This window comes from Myxine glutinosa, chromosome 4, assembly GCF_964187855.1.
Source record: "Myxine glutinosa chromosome 4, kmMyxGlut1.1, whole genome shotgun sequence".
NCBI classification, from domain to species: domain Eukaryota; kingdom Metazoa; phylum Chordata; class Myxini; order Myxiniformes; family Myxinidae; genus Myxine; species Myxine glutinosa.
The window spans coordinates 206,991,508-207,019,299 of record NC_136264.1 but is presented as its reverse complement, the minus strand read 5'-3'; the positions used below and the strand labels follow the sequence as shown (position 1 = coordinate 207,019,299).

General features: G+C 42.3%; 1 protein-coding gene across 1 annotated transcript in view; it reads left to right on the top strand.

Annotated features, from left to right (window-relative positions):
• The window catches only part of GPN3 (GPN-loop GTPase 3), a 29,991-nt gene extending 3,743 nt beyond the window's left edge, over positions 1-26,248 (top strand). The window contains exons 3-8 of the mRNA XM_068114311.2: positions 2,060-2,227; positions 4,513-4,637; positions 6,384-6,499; positions 6,583-6,679; positions 18,515-18,643; positions 25,873-26,248. Coding sequence (XP_067970412.1) covers positions 2,060-2,227; positions 4,513-4,637; positions 6,384-6,499; positions 6,583-6,679; positions 18,515-18,643; positions 25,873-25,926 — 689 coding nt within the window. The 3' untranslated portion in view covers positions 25,927-26,248. The remainder of the gene's footprint in view (positions 1-2,059; positions 2,228-4,512; positions 4,638-6,383; positions 6,500-6,582; positions 6,680-18,514; positions 18,644-25,872) is intronic.
• The last annotated feature ends 1,544 nt before the right edge of the window (positions 26,249-27,792 follow it).

The window sequence follows — 27,792 nt, the reverse complement described above, 5'->3', positions numbered from 1 at the left end:
GCAAGGTACTGATGAAAAGCCAAGTAGGTGGTATTTGGCATGGTACTGATGAAAAGCCAAGCAGGTGGTATTTGGCTTGGCACTGATGAAAAGCCAAGCAGGTGGTATTTGGCATGGTACTGATGAAAAGCCAAGCAGGTGGTATTTGGCTTGGCACTGATGAAAAGCCAAGCAGGTGGTATTTGGCATGGTACAGATGAAAAGCCAAGCAGGTGGTATTTGGCATGGTACTGATGAAAAGCCAAGCAGGTGGTATTTGGCATGGTACTGATGAAAAGTCAAGCAGGTGGTATTTGGCATGGTACTGATGAAAAGCCAAGCAGGTGGTATTTGGCATGGTACTGATGAAAAGTCAAGCAGGTGGTATTTGGCATGGCACTGATGAAAAGCCAAGCAGGTGGTATTTGGCATGGTACTGATGAAAAGCCAGGCAGGTGGTATTTGGCATGGTACTGATGAAAAGTCAAGCAGGTGGTATTTGGCATGGTACTGATGAAAAGCCAAGCAGGTGGTATTTGGCATGGTACTGATGAAAAGCCAAGCAGGTGGTACTTGGCAAGGCACTGATGAAAAGCCAAGCAGGTGGTATTTGGCATGGTACTGATGAAAAGCCAAGCAGGTGGTATTTGGCATGGTACTGATGAAAAGTCAAGCAGGTGGTATTTGGCTTGGCACTGATGAAAGGTCAAGCAGGTGGTATTTGGCATGGTACTGATGAAAAGCCAAGCAGGTGGTATTTGGCATGGTACTGATGAAAAGCCAAGCAGGTGGTATTTGGCATGGTACTGATGAAAAGCCAGGCAGGTGGTATTTGGCATGGTACTGATGAAAAGTCAAGCAGGTGGTATTTGGCATGGTACTGATGAAAAGCCAAGCGGGTGGTATTTGGCTTGGCACTGATGAAAAGCCAAGCAGGTGGTACTTGGCAAGGCACTGATGAAAAGCCAAACAGGTGGTATTTGGCATGGTACTGATGAAAAGCCAAGCAGGTGGTATTTGGCATGGTAATGATGAAAAGCCAAGCAGGTGGTATTTGGCATGGTACTGATGAAAAGCCAAGCAGGTGGTATTTGGCATGGTACTGATGAAAAGCCAAGCAGGTGGTATTTGGCATGGTACTGATGAAAAGCCAAGTAGGTGGTATTTGGCATGTTACTGATGAAAAGCCAAGCAGGTGGTATTTGGCTTGGCACTGATGAAAAGCCATGCAGGTGGTATTTGGCAAGGTACTGATGAAAAGCCAAGTAGGTGGTATTTGGCATGGTACTGATGAAAAGCCAAGCAGGTGGTATTTGGCATGGTACTGATGAAAAGCCAAGCAGGTGGTATTTGGCATGGTACTGATGTAAAGCCAAGCAGGTGGTATTTGGCAAGGTACTGATGTAAAGCCAAGCAGGTGGTATTTGGCATGGTACTGATGAAAAGCCAAGCAGGTGGTATTTGGCATGGTACTGATGAAAAGCCAAGCAGGTGGTGTTTGGCATGGTACTGATGAAAAGCCAGGCAGGTGGTATTTGGCTTGGTACTGATGAAAAGCCAGGCAGGTGGTATTTGGCTTGGTACTGATGAAAAGTTGATCAGATCTTAAATTCGTGTTCTTGTTGAATCCTTTTACCGAAGGTGGACGAAGGTTATTTTTCAATCCTGTTTGTCTGTCTGTTTGTCTCAGCACGATATCTCAAAATATTTTGAACGAATTTGGACGAAACTTTGTGTGTGTGACAATAAGTCATCGGTTCGATTTTGATGAAGATCCGGATCTGGACAGGAGAGTTTTTAAACATTTGGAAGTGATTCTTCACCATTGAAAGTTAGGGCCAAAATGCTAAATAACATGATATCTCAAAAAGCTGTGGATGAGTTATGACAAAACTAGGAGGATGAGTTTGGTAGGTGACGAGAACAAGCCGATTCGTTTTTGGTTCAAGTCCGTATCCAGATCCGACCTATCAAGGGGATACAAAATGTAAGCTGCTCAGCCTGGCAAAGATATGTATGCAATCTGCCGAGTGCCATTATATTTCCTCCACCCCCCCACCCCCCGCCCCCTGTTACCCAGACGTCCGTGAGTTGATTCAGGTTGAAGATGTGATGGAAGATGATGAATTGGCACTTGGGCCAAATGGTGCTCTCGTTTTCTGCATGGAACATTTAGTTGGAAATCCAAGTTGGCTCCAAGAAGCACTTGGAGAAACTCAGGAAGACTACCTTCTGTTTGACTGTCCCGGTAAGCACCTATAGGGGTTATCCGCATCACTCGTCAGCGATGGAGGGAGGAGGGATGGGTTGATGTTACATATCCAGTGAATAGTTATGGACGGATTCGGACGAAACCAGGTGGACATGGTTGGGTGTGTGACGAATTGGTTCGATTTTGGTGAAGGTCCGTATCTGGATCCGGCCTGTCGATGGGATACAAAACATGCATGATCTGTTCAGCCTGGCAGAGGTATATGCTCTCCCGAGTGCCATTCTACCTGCTGAATCTTCTTCACCCTCTCATGAATCTGGCACCAAAATGGGGTGCACAGTCGAAATGGGAAAACAAAAGATCTTGCAGAGGCATTCGTAAAACAACACAAGTTTGCAATAATTCTATTGATGAACCTTCACTGTTTTATCTTGATATATTTTCAAATGTAACTATCTCTCCAAAACTTACATTTTGACATTTGCCAAAAACATTTTTTTTTTCACTTAGGTATTTTACTTTGTGATGGAAGATGAGTTGTTGAGTTGTTGTTGCCTTATATCAAATTGAGTTGCCTTATACCGTCACGTGAAAAAGTAAGTACACCCCATGTAAAGTTTTGACTTTTTCAACATATTTCAACATACAGATATTTGATCTTCATTTCAACAATATTGATAGATAAAGGTGATATAATATAACAAATATCATAAAACATTTACATTTTGTAGTCCATTGTATAATTTAAATAAACATAAATGCAAATTTCGCATGTGGAAAAAGTAAGTACACCCTTGGCTCTAATAGGTGGTATTGCCCCCTTTGGCAGAAACAAGCTCAAGTAGGTGTTTCTTTTAACTGTCTACCAGTCTGTGACATAGACTGGGAGAAATTTTTGCCCACTCCTCCATGCAGAATTCTTTCAGCTGTGCGATGTTTGAGGGGTTTCTTGCATGCACAGCTCGTTTCAAATCCCCCCCACAACATCTCGATGGGATTTAGATGCGGGCTTTGACTTGGCCATTCCAGAACCCTCCATTTCTTTCTTTTCAGCCATTCCTTGGTGGATTTACTGGTATGTTTAGGGTCATTGTCATGTTGCAAGGTCCACCTTTGGTTGAGCTTCAACTTTCCGACAGATGGCCTCACATTATCCTCAAGCACCCTCTGGTACAATGAAGAATTCATCGTGGATACTATGATGGTGAGCTGCCCAGACCCTGATGCAGCAAAGCTGCCCCAAACCATAATATTTCCACCACCATGCTTTACAGTTGGTATCAGGTTCTTGTGGTCAAATGCTGTCTTTGGTTTTCGCTAAACATGTCTTCTGGTACTGTGGCCAAATAGCTCTACCTTTGACTCATCTGTCCAGAGCACATTGTTCCAGAAGTGCTGGTCTTTGCCTCGGTGTTCATTGGCAAATGTTAGTCTTGCCCTGATGTTCTTTCTGGACAGCAAAGGTTTCCTCCTGGCACACCTCCCATGTAGATCAAATTTGTGCAGCCTCTTTCTAATGGTAGACTCGTGCACTTTGACATCAACAGTGGCAAGAGCTACCTGTAGGTCCCGTGATGACATTCTTCGGTTCTGAGAGACTTCTTTCAGCATCTTGCGGTCTGCTCTCGGGCTGGACTTGCTGGGGCGGCCTGGCCTGAACAAGTTGGCAGTTGTTTGGAATCTTCTCCACTTGTAGATGATCTTCCGGACAGTCGAATGATTGATTTCAAATTGTTTGGAGATCTTTTTAAATCCCCTCCCAGACTCGTAGGCATCTATAACCTTCTTTCTGAAGGCCTCAGAGAGCTCTTTTAGGCATGGTGACGCTGCACACTTCAACAACAAAGAGCAAACCAAACTAAATGTCTGAGGTTTAAATAAGACAGGTTCCTCTAAGGTCCTCTCTAACGATGTTCTACTCATTTGCACCTGAGCTGGTGCCCCTGATTCTAATTTTAGGTATTTGAAGTAGTGATACTGAAGTAGTGAAGTAGTAGATAAGGGTGTACTTACTTTTTCCACATGCGAAATTTGCATTTATGTTTATTTAAATTATACAATGGACTACAAAATGTAAATGTTTCATGATATTTGTTATATTATATCACCTTTATCTATCTATATTGTTGAAATGAAGATCAAATAGCTGTATGTTGAAATATGTTGAAAAAGTCAAAACTTTACATGGGGTGTACTTACTTTTTCACATGACTGTATCTCATCTTGCATCTTTTATGTGCATTGTGAACCTTGTTTTCATTGTTTTCAGGTAAATCTCTAAACAAAAAATTCCTGCTTCTATCCTCCGCCCACACACGTAGGTCAGATGGAGTTGTACACGCATCTACCTGTAATGACACAGCTGATTGGCTGGCTGCAGAACTGGGACTTTCGTATTTGTGTAGTCTTCCTGCTGGACTCCCAGTTTATGGTCGAGTCCTTCAAGGTGCTTTATCCCTCCCCCACGCCCAACTCCCTATCCACACTGTAGTGTCCGTCTCTACCACCCCTTATTTGGCTGCTCCCCGAACCCGGATCTCCTGATTTATGCAAAGCATGACCGAAAACAACTCAAGTATAAATATGCCATTTGTGGTGTACTCAAGAACTTGGCACTATGAATGAATTTCCAATGTGCCTGATTGATGCAATTTTCCATTCATTTGCCATCGCGCGTTAGAGCACCTTGGCAAACAACCAAGTAGTTTCCTAACAATGGTGAGATCTCATCTATAATTCCATCTGTCTACTATATAACGACTGATATTAACTCTCATTAAGAGCCGCCCGACAGATCTCTGAGCGAGTTAACCCTCGGTTCAGCAGGATCGACCATGCCGAAGCTGCTGTTCTATATTCGTCGGTCTGAGTCGTAAATAATTTCACACCATTCTGTAATCCCATCCCCAAACTTTCAGAAACATGTTAATTTTGAAGCTCTGTCGACGTTTTCTCTTCAAAAGCAATGCAACATTGCAATGCAACAACAATCATTTAAAACAGCTGTTCACCACCATCTCTTATCTTCCCCAATCCAAAACCTTGATCTCTTCTACCCCCGTTAATTCACCCCAGATCCACTTTTTTTTGAAATACCGACTGCTTTCTTTCCTGGAAGTTCTAGCAGTGTCCATGTGTTTTATACCTCTCCCACCGCCCTCCCCCTCCAAGCCTTCTCCCTCCCACAGATCTTCCATTGTCCCTGTTCTCTGCTGTTGTACTTGTGTGCTTCCCTCTCTCTCCCCATCTTATCTCCCGCTCCCTTTTTGTATGTTTTGTGTGTCGTTTTTTTTTTTTTTTGTGATTGATGTTAGCTCTTACACGAGCCTCGATCTTATATACAAAACCCCCCCCCCCCCACCCCCCCCCCCCCCCACAAAAAAAAACATTTGAATTCACTTGAATTACGAAGACGCATCAAATAGACCGACATTGGAAAACCTAAATTATTACCTCGATATGATCGAGTGCGTAAGTTGATTCATTCGTTTTGAGGGACGACGCATGTTACCTGCTTCAACGGAATGAATCGGGGTTGCAACAAAAACACTTTTTGGAGATGCAATATTTACATCTCACAAATCGGTAGAAAGCAACCTTTGAAATGTTACCAAATATATGATAGCATGTGTAGTTGTCGAGCTATGAGTAAATACGTTGGGAGTTTTCAGAATTTCTCTGCAAACTCACCTTAACAATTTCCATTTATAATCCTTGTATCTCAGAAAGTTTGGAAACTCATAGACGGTACCTCGTCCTACCTTTCTGCCAAATCTCGTTGGGGGCAAGTAACCCAAATTAGGCTAATTGTCAGGCCCGATAACTATTGGGTGTGGCATTTTTGGCCATTCTTTGCAATTTCTCTAAAATCTGTCATTGATGGTTCAGGCCTGTTTTGTGATGTAATCATGAAATGATCCTCTAAGTTAAAGCTTCTCGCTTCATCCAAAGTGAGGGTTGCAGCGTCAGCTATCACGGGAATTGTCCTTTTGACTGCTTCATCAATTGAAAGGAGGGAGGGTGTCGGGAAACTCATATGTTCAGCAGGATCCGTGTTAACATAATTTTTATTGAGCGATTGGTAACAAAGGTGATTTGAGGCTCATTGGCAGGTGAATTGAAAAATCCATTACCGCTGTCGTTTGGAAATTCTTTGACAGATTGACACAATTGGCAACAATCTCTCCTACAGTTTCTCTCGGGAGTTTTGGCTGCACTTTCCGCCATGGTTTCTTTGGAAGTACCTCAAGTGAACATCATGACCAAGATGGACCTCCTGAGCCCTGCAGCACAAAAGGAGGTTGAGAGGTGAATTCTTTTTGTGAACTTCACGTGTTAAGTTTTGCCAACACTTGTACACGCGAAAGTGACTCTTTGCCTTGTCCCGCCAGGTTTCTGGACCCAGATCTTTATTCCATGATGGAGGATTCCGCCGGAGCATGGAGGAGTCGCAAGTTTCAGGATCTCACGCGTGCTATTTATGAGCTGGTGGGTGGTCGATTAAAATGTCGGACAGATTGATCATGTGAAAAACTAAACCTTCAACATAAAGACATACGAGCAGAAGGAAGTACAAGGAAATCTTGACACAGGAGGCAGATAATAGGCCTATCATGCCTGTGCCACAAATACCCCACCCACTTTCCTTCTCCCACTGCCCTCCCCCTCCCTCTATTTACTGTCGACCTTTCCTTGCTGTTTCTTCCTCTTATTTTCTCTTTTATAATTAATTATTTCATTTAATTATCGATTTTATTTAAATAATTTTAAAATAGGTGGGTGTGTTTATTTAATATTTTTTTTAAACTTGCTTGATTATTATTTAATTCTTTTTATTTAATTAGATATAATTGTTTTTTATATATTTAAATGTAATTTGCCATAGAACTCTCATTTTACTACTACTTGTATATCTAAATATCTCATAAATATCTAAAATATCTAAATTATAATAAAGCTCTTTCTAACCACTCACTCACTCGCTGAAATAAATGTGCCTGTTCTACATTCAGCTTGAACTCGAACTAGTTGCGAGGAAACACTAACATGTGCCTCTTCTTCCTCTTATTAGTCCCCTACCGGTGTACACCGGAGGGGACTATAGGTTTGCACGCCGTCCCTCCGTCTGTCCGTCAGTCTGTCAGTCCGTCACGCAAAGAACAGTTTTCCGTACTTTTTTTCTAAACTCTTAACGCTAATGATTTCAAACTTCGCACATGGTTTCCTCATGATAATTTACAGATCAAGTTCTAACTTCACGACGTTTCGATCATTTTTGACAAAGTTATGGCACTTTGAACTTTGGGAATTCTGATAATTCTGATGATCCTTAACTCAGTGCCATTTTAAGTTTTAATTTCCTTTAAAAAAGATTTTTTCTGCAATAATAGGACCAACTGTGATCAAATTTTCACCGTAGGGGGGACTCGATCTGTAGAATATTTTAATGGTAATTATGACATCACAGGTCACGTGGTTCGGCCGCCATATTGTTTTTCGTGAAAACACGAAAACCCCTTTTTCTCTGCAACGGCTGAACAGATCGAGACCAGACTTTGCAGGCAAAATCGCATACCCATGACGAACAAAAAAGTCAGCAAGCATGACGTCATGCGTGACATTGTTTCAGAGTTATGACGTTTTTAAGCATGAACCTTTAAAACCGAGCCGCTCCCTCATTTTTGATCCAATCGAGGGGAAACTTCACAGATCTGTTCAGCATGTCAGTCTACTAAAATGTCCTTTTGGAATTTGCGATAGGGCACGTGGTTTGGCGGATATCGTTAATTAAACGAAAATATAAAAAAAATGGATATCTCTTGTTTATTCTAGAGTTCTCCTCAAGCCGCACCGCGCGCCCTCAGCCTCGTCTGCGAACGTCAAAAGCACGACACAGCGCGCGCTTTCGGGATGGGCGGAGCCAAGCCGAGCAACATATATATACACATCGATCATTGATCGTGAACCGGAAAATATAATAAATTACTGATATTTAGCGACTCGAAAGGTTCTTTATCAACAACTTTTTTTTGTCGTGCTTCTGCTGACCTGTCTGCAAGGTGTATAAATCGAAGTCCCGAGTGCGAATCACAGGTGAGCCCGTCCTGAGGTAATTAGCGATTGGGAACGATTCAGAACCTGTGGGTAAATAACCCTTGGTAATTTCCCCAACAGTTTTCCGGATGACAGACTGTCGGTAGGGTACATGTATTGCAGCGCAATACTCAGAATGCTTGTTTTATAACATTTGCCAATTGGCATTAAAAATTACTCAGCTGTAAACTTTTAAATAAACTGCTCATTCTAATCACTAATTCTTGAGTTAATTGAGTTATTTCGCTGCTTATTTCATGCAACCACAAACTACTTCAAATAAATAAAGCTTATATCTGTTATGTATGCATGTAGGATGCACGTAGGATGCACTCGAGTAGCTGCTTGCAGTGTGCTAGCATGTTATGTGCAGACACAATACATATTTGAAGCGTTAAATATTTATTAAGTGGTTTGTGAAAGAGCTTTATCTTCAAGATCAATCGGTTAAAATGATATGCAAGCAAGAGACAAACTAAAAGTGTTGCATATTCATAATTGACTTAATCAAACAATGACCAAAAAAATGATGTCATGTGACCCAAAATGTAATATCATTAAATATGCAATATTTCAATTGTGTTATCATTACTATGATTACTTGGTAAGTAACAAATTGCTAATTATTAAAACTGGCATGTTGTTCGTGCCTGCATGGGATTGAAAAAGGTGTAGGAATGGAGTCGGAAAAAATGCAAATTACATCTCCTGTCATGAAGCGGACAAGCTGGGAGCAACAATTCACATTTATCACCACATCGGATGCAATCTAAATGTTCTAATGGTGGCGAGGTGCTCCATTTCAAACTTATTGTTCTGTATATATACAGTAATACCCCGGTCTACGTCATTAATTGGTTCCATAAGCCGTGACTTAACTCGGTTTTTGACCTAAACCGGGCGTAATGCCTTTTAGCTCTTTCACGAGCCTCGATCTTGTATACAAAAAAAAAAAAAATGCCTTGAAATGAAGACAAACACCGTAAAACTAGAGTAAATAACTCGCGAAAGTATATAACTATCGCTAAACCTTAAAGAACACTACAAACACATTTTAGTCATTTTTTAATGAGTAATGAACACAATTAATAAATGAATTTGTAAAGAATAATCAATAAAATTAATAAGATTATGTTATTCACCCCTAAACATGGCGTCTCTTCTGAACACAAACACACATTTTAGCAGTCTTATCCGGCGGCGCTTTTTCAGTGACGTATGCGAGAATACGTTCCCTATCATGAATGATGGTCGATACCGTCAACCGTGGCAGCCCTAAGGCATAGACCTTATCGCGAATCGGTAAATATCAACAGAGGGCGCTCCACCGCAAAGCATGATGGGATCGAAAAGGGGGCAAAGGTAAACACGAATCCAGAAGAGGAAGCGTCTGTCTACGATCGACGCTGTGTTTACGGAAAGGAAGATGGCTAATGTGAAAGAAATTCAGCGTTTTTTGGCATTAAAATCCAGCGATTTAAAGAAATATTTGAGGGAAAGGGGGGTTCCCATTGGAGAAGAGAAACAACCTGCTTATGCAAGAACAGTTCCTGAATGTTGAAACCATACAAATATTGCCCGGCTGGAACTTGTCTACAATTTTCGTCATCTTTACAAATTTTTTTGTCCGACGTGTTTCCTCCTGTAGGTTTGGAAATGTATGAAATTGTTCCGCTAGGTGTAATACCAAGCAATCTGTCAAAGTGACAGCGACCGCCGGCGGTGCTATTGCCCCTTTCCGATCCCATGACGCATTGCGGTTCCGATTCGCGATAAGGTCTATGCGCTATCACCGACACTTTTTCACCTTTTTCATACCTTTTAATCAGATTTAACTTATCTTCCATCGTAACCACATTATGCTTGGAAACACTGGCATTATCCTTCTTAGGACCCATGGCTAACACAGACACAGTAAAGGAATACTTTACGTCACCTCTGTTTTGAATGAGAACCAGCAGTTGCGCGTACGTACAGTATACTGTGCGTACATTTTTATATATTTTTAATGTGCTTTTTATTGTATTTTAAATTGTTTTTTAGCTTCTTTTATTGTTAATTTATGTACTATTTTATTAATTTTAAATATATTTTTAAGGAATTTTTTTTTCTCGCGTCCGTAGGAGTGACGTAAAGTCGCACATAATGACGTTCGCTGAACTGAAATTTACTCTAGAAGAGTGGCGTAAAGTCGGATTTGACGTAGGTCGAAATGGCGTAAAACGGGGTATGACTGTGTGTGTGTGTGTGTGTGTGTGTGTGTGTGTGTGTGTGTGTGTGTGTGTGTGTGTGTGTGTGTGTGTGTGTGTGTGTGTGTGTGTGTGTGTGTGTGTGTGTGTGTGTGTGTGTGTGTGTGTGTATATATATATATATATATATATATATATATACACATATATATATATATATATATATATATATATATATATATATATATATATATATATATATATATATATATATATATACAGTGAAACCTTGACTTACGAGTGCACCAACTTACGAGTTTTCCGAGATACGAGCCGTCGCTCGGGCGGTTTATTGCTTTGAGATGCGAGCCGAGATCTGAGTTACGAGCTTACGCCACCCGCCACCAAGTGGGTTCCGGTCACGTGGTTATCTTGCCGTGCAAGCATCTCTGCCGTATATCGCTGCTGCTTTGTTTTCGCATTTTGGTTATTTTGGAGCTTACGCCACCCGCCACCAGGTGGGTTCCGGTCACGTGGTTATCTTGCCGTGCAGGCATCTCTGCCGTATATCGCTGCTGCTTTGTTTTCGCATTTTGGTTATTTTGGAGCTTACGCCACCCGCCACCAGGTGGGTTCCGGTCACGTGGTTATCTTGCCGTGCAAGCATCTCTGCCGTATATCGCTGCTGCTTTGTTTTCGCATTTTGGTTATTTTGGAGCTTACGCCACCCGCCACCAGGTGGGTTCCGGTCACGTGGTTATCTTGCCGTGCAAGCATCTCTGCCGTATATCGCTGCTGCTTTGTTTTCGCATTTTGGTTATTTTGGAGCTTACGCCACCCGCCACCAGGTGGGTTCCGGTCACGTGGTTATCTTGCCGTGCAAGCATCTCTGCCGTATATCGCTGCTGCTTTGTTTTCGCATTTTGGTTATTTTGGAAAATTTCTTCGTTTTAACCATGGGTCCTAAGAAATTGAGTGCCAAGGGCAGTACTGAGAAGAAGAAGAGGATGATGTGCTTGGATATAAAACACGCAATCGTCGAAAAACATGAGCGAGGTGTGCGTGTTGTCGACTTGGTGAGGCAGTACGATCGTAGTACTTCTACGATATGTACGATTTTGAAGCAGAAGGAGTCGATAAAGGCTATAACGCCAGCCAAGGGCGTTACGATTATTTCAAAGCTCCGGACCTCTATCCATGAAGAGATGGAGAAGTTGTTGTTTGTGTGGTTGACGGAGAAGCAGCTCGCAGGATGCCGAGGAGGACGTATATAACGGCAGAGGAGAAGAGCATGCCAGGCCACAACTTGTTCAGAGTGCCGGCGATAGCTCGCCTTCTCTTTGTGGAAAACACGGTGAGATCCTTAACATCCAACAACTAATGGGACGCAAACGGGGCGCCCAGTTTAGCGGTACACACATTGATGAATCACCGTGCCTGTGATTCACCCATGACAGGTTATAGCTGGGTCGGGATTCAAACCCAGGCTGGACAGTTTAGAGTCAAGTGTGCGTACCTCCAGTCCAGGCCATCCTGCCAACTTGTATGCTGCATTCAGGTGAAATATAAAGCGCGAGATATTTTTATATATACTGTATATTTAAAAAAAAATTGGTGTGGTTTTTGGCGGGCTGGAACGGATTAATAGCATTTCAATATATATATTTCAATATATATATTGTAACGGTTTTGAGAAGTGTAACGGTTTTTGAGAAGTGTAACAATTTTGGAGAAAGTGTAACGAATGTGAAAAGTATGGTTTTGTTGTGTGTAACACCCTCGTAATGTAAATAATGGTCGCAGCCGTCCTCCTAGTTAATTCCATGAAACTTACACACAGGCCACGATATATCTTTTTAAATAGTTTATTTCCTTATTCTATGTAGGCTAAATATGTGTTTCCCACTAGATTGACTCTGCATTGTATCAAACGAAATAAGCGTAGGCCCCTTTCAATTTCCCCAATCATCTCCGCTCTCCAAAGTTCCTTTCAAAAGCGGTGCGAGTGGTGTTCAATACCGCAAGCCGCCATTGCCCATGTGCTCATCTCGGAGAAGAGGGGGGTAGGAGCTGCCAACTCACAGGCGTGGCACGTCGTCATGATCAAAAGAGGAATCGGACAGCCCTAACAGCCAACCAGCACCGCGGTTAGCGACCCGGTAGGCGTGCCCTCGCAGCCGGCGGCTTGATTCCGCCCGGAGTAATAAAAGCGACTGGAAGGGACTGCTTCGGCAGATGACATGAGAGAGGACATGAGAGATGAGCTGTGAGCTGTGAGCTGTGAGATGAGAGACGCTCCAAACCAAAAAGGAGAGATACTTGGAGAGGAAACCAGCTTTGAAGAGACGCGCTGAGAGGAGGGAGACGGCTCCACCAGAAGGAGAGGAGCAGGTGTGACCGAGCCAGCGCGTGACGTCTACAGCATCGGCAGCGTCGACGCGACCGAGGGTTTCCCCGCCAAAAACGCGAAGAATTGAGAGCTGCTACCTCCAGCCCTGCCGGTTGCAGGGACCTGACCCTGCCTCCCTCTCCAGCAACCCACCTCCGCCAATCCTGCCTGCAATTTCCCCCGTGTAAGTGTGAACGTCGTCTGTCTTGAATGTTGTCCTGGGGTTAAGTAAATTGAATAGTATAAGTTAACGATTCACTGTGTGACTGCTTCTTCCATCCATTGCTTGTAAATAATTTTGGTCGCTCCTTCTTTTTGCTTGTGTGTGTATAATAAATCTGTTCTTCCTCCGTACTCTGTCTTCTTCTCTTTTCCTTCTCTTTCGGTCGCTTTAGAGGTTTCCCGATTGAATATCTGTGGTGCGATCTGGTCAACGTTGGGGGAGTCGGGCCAATTGGGGATCCTGTAACGGTCGCGGTTGGACCATCCGCTCGGCCCATCATAACATCAAAACCGCAACCGTAACAATATATATATATATATATATATATATATATATATATATATATATATATATATATATATATATATATATATATATATATATATATATATATATTGTTACGGACACGACTTAAGATGTTGCTTGACCGAGCGGAATGGCCGCCGTGTTCGCACAGTTTACCCGATTCTTCCCCAACTCACCCGATTCCACTCGAACGTTGGCCGAATCGCGCTACGCTAAATCAATGAAGGAAAGGACACAACGGCTGGGATAAATGAAACGACACAAGGGGTACAGTTCTCAAGACCTCCGGAGGAGGATATAATTAGTGGTGGAAAAGAAGGGTAGATTACAAGGTAATGAGGGAAAGACACAGAAAAGATGGGCACTTAGTCACAGTCTTATCTTATCCCCGACAGACCACAGACAAACGGGACAAGACTGACTTACACAGAGATTGATGGCAGGGAAGGACAGGCAGTCGATAGCACAAGGTGCACCTTGGCTCAGGGACAGGATACAGTACGGTCCAGTAGATGCAGGGAGTTGTCACAGCGCTCGGTTGGTGGCGTCTCTCTTCCTTCAAGTCCAGCGCGCATCTGACGTCACCTCCCTCTTCTTGCGCATGCTCAGTGGGGAGTGACACGCCCTCGGCTCGTTGGCTCCGCCCCAGATGGAATCGGTCTGCCGCTTCTATTGGGTGCGGGGGGTTACCGGGCTCCGCCCTTGACGAGGAGCTGACAGCGAGCCCCTACGTGGTAACCCCGTCGGAGCACATGTTCGATGGCGGCTAACCAAGCCGGAGTGAGGACGCGCACCCCCCGCGCCGCCGCCGTTGTTGTTGCTGTTGTTGTTGTTGTTGTTGCCATGAGGAAGAGCTGCGGGGAGATATTGGGAGGTCCTAAACTTCCTAACGGTGCCATACAATCACATTCTGGTGCAACGAAGAGTCAGAATTAATGGAAACGAGTCCTTAACTGACATAGACTAAGAATAACTAGCAAGATGTCCTATAGTTGTCTACGTGAGATGCGGTGGACCTGGATGCGACATTTAATGGGGGAAATAGGGGAAGGTCGGGTCTACAGAGTGTTGTTTACAGAAAATGGGACTAGGGAATGGGGGATTGGGGATAGTTGGGAAGTATTGGGGAAATAGGGGAATATTTACAAGCGGATATGGATGGAGGCCAATCTCATATCCGCAACAATATATATATATATATATATATATATATATATATACATATATATATATATCTTTTGATGCCCATTATCCACAATAAAAATTTGTGTTGGAGTTAAAGCCAGTGACCAATTGCAATAATACTTCTGCTTGGTAATTAGAAATATTTAAGACATCAATAAAATTAAGCACATCGTAGATCAGAGAAACAGACAAAAGAATCACTTGTAATCGTTTCCTTTTTAATGTGTAAAGTGTGCTCTCCTTTGCTTGTTTTAAAAGCCCATTGTGGTTGCATTCTGCAAGCATCTAAAAGGTTCATTGTCGTGGGTCACGTAACCAGCGGTGAGCAGATCGAGGCTGCACCAGCTGACTTCTATTTACGGATATTTTTTGTTTTCGCAAATTTTCTGACCTTGTCATTTTTTTTTTCCACTGGGATATTGGCTTCAGGTTGCATTTATAATGCAACATTTCAGATTTCTACCCCACCTTGAAGGTACCAAACATTTATGTGAGTCAGCGGTTAGAAAGAGCTTTATTTACAACAACAACAAGCATTTTAAGGCCATTTTCCCTGCTAGAGCGGGGGTTAGCCTTGCGGGCTCCAATGACGATCTTCTGCATTTTGCCCTATTTTCTGCATCTCCCCTTCTAAACCCCCTTGCCCGCATTTATTCTTCCATCGCCTTCAGCCAAGTCTTTCTCGGTCTTCCCCGTCCTCTACTTCCTTCTACATTCATTTCCATCACTCTCTCAACCAGTCACTTTCATCCTTCCTCAACACATGACCAAACCATGTCAACCTGTTTCTCTTCACAGCATCCATCACAGGCTCTATTCCCATCATCTTTCGCAATTCATCATTTGTCTTCCTCTCTCTCAACGATACTCCACACATCCACCGAACCATTCGCATTTCCACCCTTCCCAGCCTTCGTTGCTGCTCTACGTTCATTACCCATGTCTCGCTCCCATAAATCATAACACTTCTCACACATGCAGCATACACCTTTCCCTTCAGCTTCAATGACACTCCCCTCCTCGTCGTCAGCACGCCACTCAGTTCCCGAAACTTCTTCCATGCACATCTCACTCCAGCAACCGTTGCCGAGTCTGATCCACCTTCTCCATTCAGCCTGTCTCCTAGGCAGCAAAATGTTTTCAAACCTTCCAGGTTCATGCTGTCTCAAAGATCCAACTCAACATTTCCTCATCTGCAGCTCCCTCTGTGCACCCCTTACACTTGAATGTAGCTGCCACACTGGTTAATGACCCTCTCAAACCACGACATTTTTGATGAACCCACTCAGCGCACATTGGACATGGAATGGAGTTCACTCCGACACCCTTCCTGCACACAGCACAGGGCCACTTCCCAGTTCTTTCCACCTCACCACATGCTTTACAACTTGCCATCACCATCGTCTTGTAGCGACCCATGGGTCCCCCAAGCAAGACCAGCATCAGAATCTCCTTGCTCCAGCCGGTGACGTCACCGGCGGGGATCCGCGGCGTCAGAGTGGCTGCTCACGTGACCACCGAAGCGCGTCGCGCGTGCGGGTATAATCAGCTACACCTGTCGATCACGTGACCACCGAAGCACGCCTCGCTTGAGAGGCGTGGCTTTCGGTTTCGGTTTCGGGTTGTGCTTTATAATGCAGCCCGATAAACGGGCTTTACAGTGTTCCCGAGTTGGTTTTACGAATAAATATCTTCTTGGACGAGTTTGTGCCTTGCCATCCTTTTGTCCGTATTCTGCTGGAGTCCGGACTCCTTCAGTCTTTTCAATATTCACCTTCATATCTTTTGCCTCCATACATTCCTTCCACATGTTCATCTTCTCCTTCAGTCCATCCATACTTTCTGCAATCAACACCAGATCATCTGCATACAAATAACTCCCACGGTAAACCCTCCTTTACATTCCAAGCCAGCACCTCCATCACAGCTACAAATAGTAGTGGACTTAGTACCGACCCCTGATGCACTCCTACCTTCACCTCAAACTCACCACTGTTCCCGTCCTTCGTCCTTACAGCTGTGTGCGCTCTCTCGTGCATTGTCATCACTACTCTGATCAACCATTCCTCCACTCCTAACTTCCTCAATGCCCATGTTACTACTTCGTGTGGAACCCTATTGAATGCTTTCTCCAGATCAACAAACCCAAGAAACAACTTCTTCCTCTTCTCCATGTACTTCTCCTGCAACTGCCTTACCATAAAAAGCACGTCTGTCGTTCATCTTCCTGGCATAAATCCAAACTGCATTTCGTCGATCTTCACTTTCTTCCTTATCCTCCTCTCCAACAACCTTTCCAATACCTTCATTCCATGCTCTAATGACGTTATCGCTCGATATGAGCCACAGTCCAGAGGGTCACCGTTCCCCTTGTATAAAGGGACGAGGGTACTCAGTTCCCAATCCACTGGCATGCGGCCTTCTTTCACCATCAGATTACAGATTTCTGTCATTCTCTTCACACCCTAACTTCCCGATGCCTTCCACATATCTCCCACAACTCCCTTCGGCCCTCCCGCTTTTCCACTCTTCATTGCTTTTATCGCTTCTTCAACTTACTTCTCAGTTATCTTCTCTGCCGTTCCTAAAACTGGGTTACTCTATATGTTGCCATCGCATTCATTTTCTGCATTCAACAGCATTCCCATATATCTCTTCAATCTTCCTTTAATTCCATCTGGGTCCACAACGATTTGTCCCACTTCATCCTTCAAGCAACTCACCCCCATCACATCGCACCTCTCTTTCGCTATCTGCTTTGCAATCCTGAATACCGTTATCTGACCCTCTTCCAAATCCAAGCGTTCTCCGAACATTTTCCTACATGTCTCCTGTGCCTTTGCTACTGCTTTCTTTGCAGCATTCTTGGCTGCCTTATAACTTTCATGCTCTGCCTCTTCTGCCCCCGTACCCTTCGCCTTCTGCCACTTCTTGAACTTCTTCCTCTTCTCGTCAATCCTCTTTCCAACTTCATCATCCCACCCCCATGTTTCGTCAATGGTTGTCGTCGACCCACCTGACGTGTATGTAACAAGCTTATTATTCGCTTTCTGGAACTGAATATTACAAATCAACAAACCAGTTCCATCAGCAAACTCCAAAATCCTTTCACCTTCTCCATTTCTCACACCATATCCGTAACCCCCATGAACTCACTGAAAACCGTCTATACTCCTTCCCACATGTCCATTTAGGTCTCCTCCTACCACAACAACTTCCTCATCTTTCACGTTTTTCATCAGCTTCTCTATCGCACACCAGAAGCTGTCGCTCTCTTCATTGCTCCGACCAACCTGCGGAGCATATCCCGAGATGACATTCACCAAGAGCTTTCCAATCATCATTCTCACCATCATCAACCTTTCACTCACTCCAGTCACACTCACCACACTGTCTACAAACTCCTCAGAAAACATGTCACCAACACCGTGCATGCCTTCCGGGCACCCTCACCACACAAACTTGTATTTCTGTCCCTGCCATTTCACCATTCTCACACCATTTCCCTTCCATATCGAGTTCAAGTGAATGACGAAATGCCGTGACGGTTTCTACTTTCTAAACGTGAATTCGCGGATTGCCATATGCAGATTCGCCATTGACTGGGAATGGAACAAACGTACCCGTTTGTTTGCGAACAGGTACGTTTTTCATGGAAGTCCTTCACGAACTTGCTATCCATGTCTGACGTGCGACTGAAGGTGCTACAGGAATGTGGAATTTATTGGTTTCATGCTTTAGCATTCGCCGTTTCTGCATTGTCTGTTTGATCCTGGCCTGGCACGGGTACCTCACTAGTAATGTACAATTCACAAATTTCAAAATCCTTTTACACTTAACGAAACGGATCCGTGTCTCGATAGCCGCATGACATTTATGAATCGCTGACGGGAATAGTGTTTGTGCCCATGTGCTGGTGGTTTTGTTCTGTTGTGCAGGTCGATGATTACGGGTTGGTTCGGTTCATTCCTCTAAATCGAGATGAGCCCGATACTATCCAGGAGGTGGTTCACCTTATAGATTCAACTCTCCAGATCGGAGATGAAGAAGAATTCAGGGAACCACAGGTATTCTACTTTCATGTTCTTTAATTGCAGCTCGAGACTTGTTTGTAGCCTTTATTTGTTTTCAATAATATTGACAACTTATATTAAATAATTATATATATATATATATATATATATATATATATATATATATATATATAATATATTTTATATATATATATATATATATATATATATATGTATATATATGTATATATTTTATATATTTTTTATATATTTTATATATATATATATATATATGTATATATATGTATATATTTTTTATATATTTTATATATATATATATATATATATATATATATATATATATATATATTTATATATATATATATATATATGTACATATATATATATATTTTATATATTTTATATATATATATATATATATATATGTATATATATGTATATATATGTATATTTTTTATATATTTTTTATATATTTTATATATATATATATATATATATATATATATATATATATATATATATATATATATATATATATGTACATATATATATATATATATATATATATATATATATATATATATATATACTGTATATATATATATATACTGTATATATACGTATATGTATATATACGTATATATATATATACTGTATATATATATATATACTGTATATATATATATATATATATATATATATATATATATATATATATATATATATATATATATATATATACTGTATATATATATATACTGTATATATATATATATATATATATATATATATATATATATATATATATATATATATATATACTGTATATATATATATATATATATATATATATACTGTATATATATATATATATATATATATATATATACTATATATATATATATATACTGTATATATATACAGTGGTACCTCGGCTTACGAGTGCCCCAACGTACGAGTTTTTCGGGATACGAGCCGTCGCTCGGGCGGTTTGTTGCTTTGGGATACGAGCCGAGATCCGATGTACGAGCTCAAAAAATTTATTTTTTTGAATTTTCCGGTTGTGGCTTCCGGTTCCGGTCACGCGGTTATCTTGCCGTGAAAGCATCTCTGCTTGGATATAAAACACGCAATCGTCGAAATACATGAGCGAGGAATCTCCTTGCTCCAGCCGGTGACGTCATCGGCGGGGATCCCCGCCTCCAGAGTGGCTGGTCACGTGACCGCCAAAGCGTGTCGCGCGTGCGGGTATAATGAGCTACACCTGTGGATCACGTGACCACGGAAGCACGCCTCGCTTGAGAGGCATGGCTTTCGGTTTGCGTTTTGCTTTATAAGGCGCGATAAATGGGCTTTTGAGTGTTAGCGGTTCATGGCGTTGACGGTTCATGGCGGTTCATGGCGGTTGACGGTTCATGACGGTTCATGGCGTTGACGGTCAAAAACCCATTACATCAATTTTACCAGGCACTGTACAGTAAGTACAGTGGACACCAAATGCACGGTGGAAGGCTAGAAGTAGAAGATCGTCCAAGACAAGTGAGAATAAGCCATACTTTGGAGGAGATGACGTCATTCGCTGGTCCGATAACCAAAGATGTGGTATAAAAAACCAGGTGAGCTAACAATGCAGCAATGAAGGAATTCGGCCAAGGCACCGGCACACAACGACCTACCTACATCGAAAGACTCAATGCCAATGGTGACAGAAGCCAAGACGGCCGGCTTAAACACCGCCGAAAGACCACGGTGTACCAACTTACGATGCAGAACATCTTGCACTTAATATGATGACAACAGGTGCCATCCTCTGACGTACCATTACAGGTACAGGTACAGTACACGTGAGCACAGAGCAAAAGTTCACTGAAACCGAGATTAAGAAAAAAGAAAAAACACCTCGTGGTCCGTGCTCGATATCCGAGTTTCAATCTTTTCAAACACATGATGCTCTCGGTCACGGTATCTCCTGCGAGCTGCTTCTCCTTCAACCACACAAACAACAACTTCTCCATATCTTCATGGATAGAGGTCCGGAGCTTTGAAATAATCGTAACGCCCTTGGCTGGCGTTATAGCCTTTATGGACTCCTTCTGCTTCAAAATCGTACATATCGTAGAAGGAGTACGATCGTACTGCCTCGCCAAGTCGACAACACGCACACCTCACCTGGCATGCTCTTCTCCTCTGCTTAATAAAACCAGTTTATTTCTTTACATTCTCTTGTATTATGTACAGTATATACGAGGTCGTGCTTGTTTATACATTATTTGTTATTTATAAAGTACATTTTTGTTATTTAAAAGCACCTAACAAAAAAAATTGGTGTTTTTTTTTTGAGGCTGGAACGGATTAATAGCATTTCAATGCATTTGAATGGGAAAATTTGCTTTGACTTACGAGCGATTTGGCTTACGAGCTCCGTCACGGAACGGATTAAACTCGTAAGCCGAGGTACCACTGTATATATACTGTATATATATATATATATATATATATATATATATATATATATATATATATATATATATATATATATATATATATACTGTATATATATATATATACTGTATATATATATATATACTGTATATATATATATATACTGTATATATATATATATACTGTATATATATATATATACTGTATATATATATATATACTGTATATATATATATATACTGTATATATATATATATACTGTATATATATATATATACTGTATATATATATATATACTGTATATATATATATATATACTGTGTATATATATATATATATACTGTATATATATATATATATACTGTATATATATATATATATACTGTATATATATATATATACTGTATATATATATATATACTGTATATATATATATATACTGTATATATATATATATACTGTATATATATATATATACGTATATATATATATATACATACATATATAAATAAAGCTTCCTAAAATTGAGGGTGGTAAGAATAATCGCCACTCAGAACTACCAACCTCTGAATCTGCCACTTATTTGTTCAGATGGTGTGATCATCCAACTCAAACTGGACACCCGTAGCCCCGTTACACTCTGATTGGCTATGCATTGTTGGTGTGTGGTGATTCAGCATTACCCACCAGCTGCTTTGTCCACTTGGATTGGCAATGCTGCCCAGAGTGACACCGCACAAACGATGACAACATGGTGTGTACAGGTTGTCTCAATAAAATGTACGCAGACTTTAATATCGAATACTATACCAACTTGTCGTTCTGCACTGCCTGGTGGGTACCAGTTGACTGATGACGTGCAATCATTCCATCACACGCTATCTCCATGTGGTGGGTATTAGGAACACTTAACGCCACCCCTCTCTCTACTATTTAATTAATTGTTCTGAAATGTCAAAAGTCTGCATACATTTTATTGAGACTCCCTGTATTTGCATACAGTTGTTGTACAAACTAATAGACTAGAAGTCAGAGTTGTATTGAGGTGTTTGGCCTGTTATTCCTGGGTTGCAGCAAAAACCTGTTCTTATGTTCTTTAATACCTAAATATCTTGCCTTTGAAAATGAAGACAGAATCAAACTATAATTTGAGGAGTGTCCATTTGTGTGTTTGTTTGACTCTATGTACTCTGAACCGCAATGTTGGTTGCACTCGGAAGTGTGCACATGAAGGTATATTAATTAGGCAGTAATAAAAAATTAATAGTCCCATGGGTCCAGGATGGGTGGAGGACCCCAATTCTCTCTATGTAAATATGTATGGCCTGTTGCTTCTCCCAGTGGGAGGAGGTATTACAAGTCATAAAATACTGTTGTGTCGCCGGCGATTGAGATCATCGAGGACAGATAGCCGAGATGGTTTTAACTCCGAGGTGACCGGCCCGAAGCACCTGAGTTTATTCTCGAACCAACAACGAATAAACGAACACAACAAATGAAAAATGCCACGCAATGAATTTAATGAAAATAAATCGAAGAATAAAACGAATGCTGAGGTAAAACAAATATTCTCTGCTGTGAGACGTCTCGTCTCCACTCAGTCACAAATACAAACACACAGGGGAAAATGAAATAAAATAAAATGTTTCTTTTAGCCGGCCAGCACTCAGCTTTGGCCTCCACAAGGACTTTTAGTAGCTTGGGGGCCGTTGATACTTGATGCCACCGCACGGGAAGAGCCCCAAGATGGCGACGTCGATCACCGCACGTCGAGGGCACTGCAAGGGTGAAGCTAGCAGATTGGACAGCCTCCTTTCGCTCTACCGTCAAGTGCAATGCGGCCTTCAGCTTCCAAGAGCCCATCAGTCGTCCAAAACCTCCTGCAGAACACTGCCGATGCGGCAAAGAGCTCCTCGCTTCCCAAAACAGTCAGCACCGATCTTCCACAGAACAAAAATAGTGCACGTCTTCGCCAAGCAAAGTACAACTCGGAGAGAGCCAAGAGATGCGCTCTTCTTCCTCCGCTCTCTCCAAAGCGCACAAACTCCACGACCCAACCGAACCAACAATGGCCAGTGTCCTGTTCAAGCACACGAGAGAGCCACTCTTTTTATCAACGGCCCTTTCTCTCCAGAAAATTATCTGCTATGCCGTCCAGCCGACCAATCGCAAGCTCAGGAGCGTGGCCTGCTGGCTTTTCTTGGTGTGAGTGTTCATTCAGGTGTGGCTTACTTGCCGATCGGCAATGTGCGGGTACTGTCGGCAGTTGTGGCAGTTTAATGGAGGTTTTGCATGGCCGGCCTTGTAAATGGAAAAGAAGAGAAAGTGACAAAGAGAATTCACATACTGGGGAAAACTAACCTTGATCCCTAACTAGTTAGCATTAGTTAGCACAGCTTCACCCCTCGTCTGAAGACACATAAACAATCTTAAGCTCAAGTTTCCCTACTTAACCCTTTGAGTACGGGATTTTTTTTCGATAAAAATACCCCCGGTACAGGATTAATTTGGCATTACGGGAATGCCACGTATGACGATCTATTTATAGGTATAGTCGATGACGTGTAGTAACGTCATCTGTACACAAAACTTTTTGCGGGTTGCGGCACTGGATGTCATCCGTACTCAAAGGGTTAAAATACATAGAGATGTCTCCGACGCATCCACGGTCCATGCTATACCTATACAATCCTATCATTACTATGAGATTCCATCATCTGCCCCCACAAACGTAACAATACACCAAATCTGGGGGAATTGACCAATCCGTAATTCTTGGGGGTTTGACTTGTCCATAATTATGGGGGAATTTACCTGTCCATAAGAATAGGCTCTTCTCGAGTATTTGTAATAGAGAGAGAAATTGAGGATAACGGGTGTATACAATGGTTGAACCTCAAGTGCAATGAAAATCAGAAAGGTTTAAGCATGTAGTGGTTTGAAAAGATTAACGGAGGAAGAGGAACAAAAAAACATCACCTCATTGTTTTTGAAATCCTTCCCATTTCAGTACTTTGCTTTAATGTTATGTACAATTACTGAGGGCCTTGTGATTACCTTTATTTACAATGACCGACAGCCACAGGTGCATACATTTAATTACAATGACTGACAGCCACAGTTGCATAGTGGTCCAGCTGCGGTATTTTGATGGTAAAGGTAAGCCAGTGGAATAATAATCGGCATTTTAATAAGAAATCTTCATTGTAGGAAAACAGCACGTCGTTGAAGTCGTCCACGACTGAGATGTCAATTGTGTATACAGTTGTGAGACGTCCAGGTCGTGCGTGATTGTGAGACATTGAGGTCATGCGCGATTGTGAGACGTTGAGGTCGTGCGTGGTTGTGAGACGTTGAGGTCGTGCGCGGTTGTGAGACGTCCAGGTCGTGCGTGGTTGTGAGATGTCGAGGTCGTGCGCGATTATGAGAGGTTGAGGTCGTGCGCGATTGTGAGACGTTGAGGTCGTGTGCGATTGTGAGATGTTGAGGTCGTGTGCGATTGTGAGACGTTGAGGTCGTGTGCGATTTTGAGACGTTGAGGTCGTACGCGATTGTGAGATGTTGAGGTCGTACGCGATTGTGAGACGTTGAGGTCGTGTGCGATTGTGAGACGTTGAGGTCATGTGCGATTGTGAGACGTTGAGGTCGTGTTCGATTGTGAGACGTTGAGGTCGTGTTCGATTGTGAGACGTTGAGGTCGTGTTCGATTGTGAGATGTTGAGGTCCTGTTCGATTGTGAGATGTTGAGGTCCTGTTCGATTGTGAGACATTGAGGTCGTGTGCGATTGTTAGATGTCCAGGTCATGCACGGTTGTGAGGCGTCATTGTCATGGACGGTTGTGAGGCGTTTAGGTCATGCGTGGTTGTGAGATGTCGAGGTTGTGTGCGGTTGTGAGACGTTGATGTCCTGCGCGGTTGTGAGACATCGAGATCGTGCGCAGTTGTAAGGTGTCATTGTCGTGGATGGTTGTGAGGCGTTGAGGTCATGTGTGGTTGTGAGATGTCGGTCATGTGCGGTTGTGAGACGTTGAGGTCATGTGCGGATGTGAGACATCGAGGTCGTCTGTGATTTTGAGCTGTTGAGGTCATGTGCGATTGTGAGGCGTCATTGTCGTGGACGGTTGTGAGGCGTTGAGGTCATGTGTGATTGTGAGACATCAATGTTGTGCGTGGTTTGGAGACATTGAGGTCATGTGCGATTGTGAGACGTTGAGGTCGTGTGCGATTGTGAGACGTTGAGGTCGTGTGCGATTGTGAGACGTTGAGGTCTTGTGCGATTGTGAGATATTGAGGTTGTGTGTGATTGTGAGACATCAATGCCGTGCGTGGTTTTGAGACGTTGAGGTCGTGTGCGATTGTGAGATGTTGAGGACGTGTGCGATTGTGAGATGTTGAGGTCGTGTGTGATTGTGAGACATCAACGCCGTGCGTGGTTTTGAGACTGTGAGGTCGTGTGCGATTGTGAGACGTTGAGGTCGTGTGCGATTGTGAGACGTTGAGGTCGTGTGCGATTGTGAGACGTTGAGGTCGTGTGCGATTGTGAGACGTTGAGGTCGTGTGCGATTGTGAGACGTTGAGGTCGTGTGCGATTGTGAGACGTTGAGGTCGTGTGCGATTGTGAGACATCAATGTCGTGCGTGGTTGTGATTTAACTTGGCAATGGTTTTCTTTTTCGCTCTCCCCTAATTAATTTGCGTATTCGCTGTCTGACACAAACCCACATTCACTTATTTTGTAATTTAATTAATATTTCTTCATGTCTTCTTCTTCTCCTCCTTGTTTATTGACATTTTGTGTTTTGATGATTTCTTTCTCCTCAGGAAGTCGATGATGAAGCAAATCTGGAGGACTTTCTGTCATCGCAAGAAAACTGAATGTGGGAGGAAGGAAGACGGAGAGGTTGGGACAGGTGGGGAGTAAGGGAATAAAAAAGCATAAAACGTATTGAAGAAGTTGAAAAGTGATACAGAAAGGGAGGATTTTTTTTTTTTAAGCGTATCCCGGGATGTGAGATTTTTTTTTTCATATATATTCGTATAACGGGATGGTACATTCATCATCAGATCATGTTTTTGATGATAAAGGGATGTACATTGAGCATCTCTCACTATAACTCCAAAACGAGGTTTCAAAAGATTTTGTTAAAACTCCTAAAATGTAATTTATTTCAATAAAAACGGACTTTACTTCAAAATGCGTTCTTGCACATCTGTGACTTTTTAAACAAAGGACTAAACCGAGAGGTTGAGTTTGAGTGCACAGCTTTATTTTCATTGACTACAGAGGGTTTACAATATGCATTTGTTTACTCTCTACTGTACACTCTGAACCTGTATTTCAATTTGCCCACGTGGATCACCCTTCAGCCAATCACCACCCACATTAAAGCGGTCCCCCCCGCTCTCTTTCTCGCCCTTTCCCTCCTCTTTTCTCCTCTCCCTTTCCTCTCCCCTTCCTCACCCCTCCTCACCCTTTTCTCTTCTCCTCTTTTCTCTTACAGTGCCTTCGGAAAGAATTCTCAACCCTTGACATTTACACATTTTGTTGTGTTCGAGCTTGAATTTAAAATGGATTAAATTTAGATATTTTTTGTCACTGATCTACAAATAATACCCCATGATGTCAAAGTGGAAACTTTTTTTTTTTGTATACAAGATCGAGGCTCGTGTAAGAGCTAACATTAATCACAAAAAAAGACTAGAACGGAACTCGGTGCAGAGCATACCAGGCAGACGCCTGGTTCGCCATATCACTCAATGGTGAAAAATCACTTAATAAAATTAAATAATTCTCATGTCCGAATCCATATTCAGATCTTCACCAAAATCGAATCGATTCTTCCTTGTCACACACACAACCTGTCCAACAAGTTTCGTCCAAATCCGTCCACAATTTTTTGAGATATCCTGCAATGTATAGTTTTTGGCCCTATCTCCCAATGGTGAAGAATCACTTAATAAATTCTCCTAGCCGGATCCGAATCCGGATCTTCACCAAAATCTAATCATTTCGTCTGAGTCACATCAGCTACCTCTCTGCCAAATTTCGTCCGTATCCGTCCACAATTTTTTGAGATATCTTGTCCACAAACAGACAAAAAACAAACAGACAGTGGTGAAAACATAACCTCCATCCACCTTCGGTAGTGGAGGTAACAAACGGACACACACAAAACATATAATAAGAGGGCTTGGGGGGAGGGGCATGGGAAGAGGGGTGGGGGTGGTGGGAGAGGTATAAAACACATGGACACTGCAAGGTTTCGCTGTTTTAAAGACCTGGGGGGGAGGAGTGGGATTGAAGAGAGTGAGGGAGTTTGTTCCAGAGGCTGGAGAAAAGAGGAATGAAAGAGTGAAGGTGAGCAGAGAGTTCCAGAAGATGTTCGAGGAATGAAAGTCTGTCAGATGGTCGAGGAGTGCAAGTATTTCAGATTTTCGAAGAGTGTAAGTATTTCGGGTGTTCGTGGAGTGCAAGCATTTCAGATGTCTGCGGGGTGTAGGCATTTCAGGTGTTCGAGCAGTGTAAGGATATCAGATGTCCGAGGAGTGTAGGTATTTCAGGTGTTCGAGGAGTGTAAGCTTTTCAGGTGTTCGAGGAGTGTAAGCATTTCAGGTGTTTGAGGAGTGTAGGCATTTCAGATGTTTGCGGAGTGGAGGCATTTCAGGTGTTCGAGGAGTGCAAGCATATCAGATTCTCGAGGAGTGTAAGCATATCATGCTCGAGGAGTGTAAGCATATCAG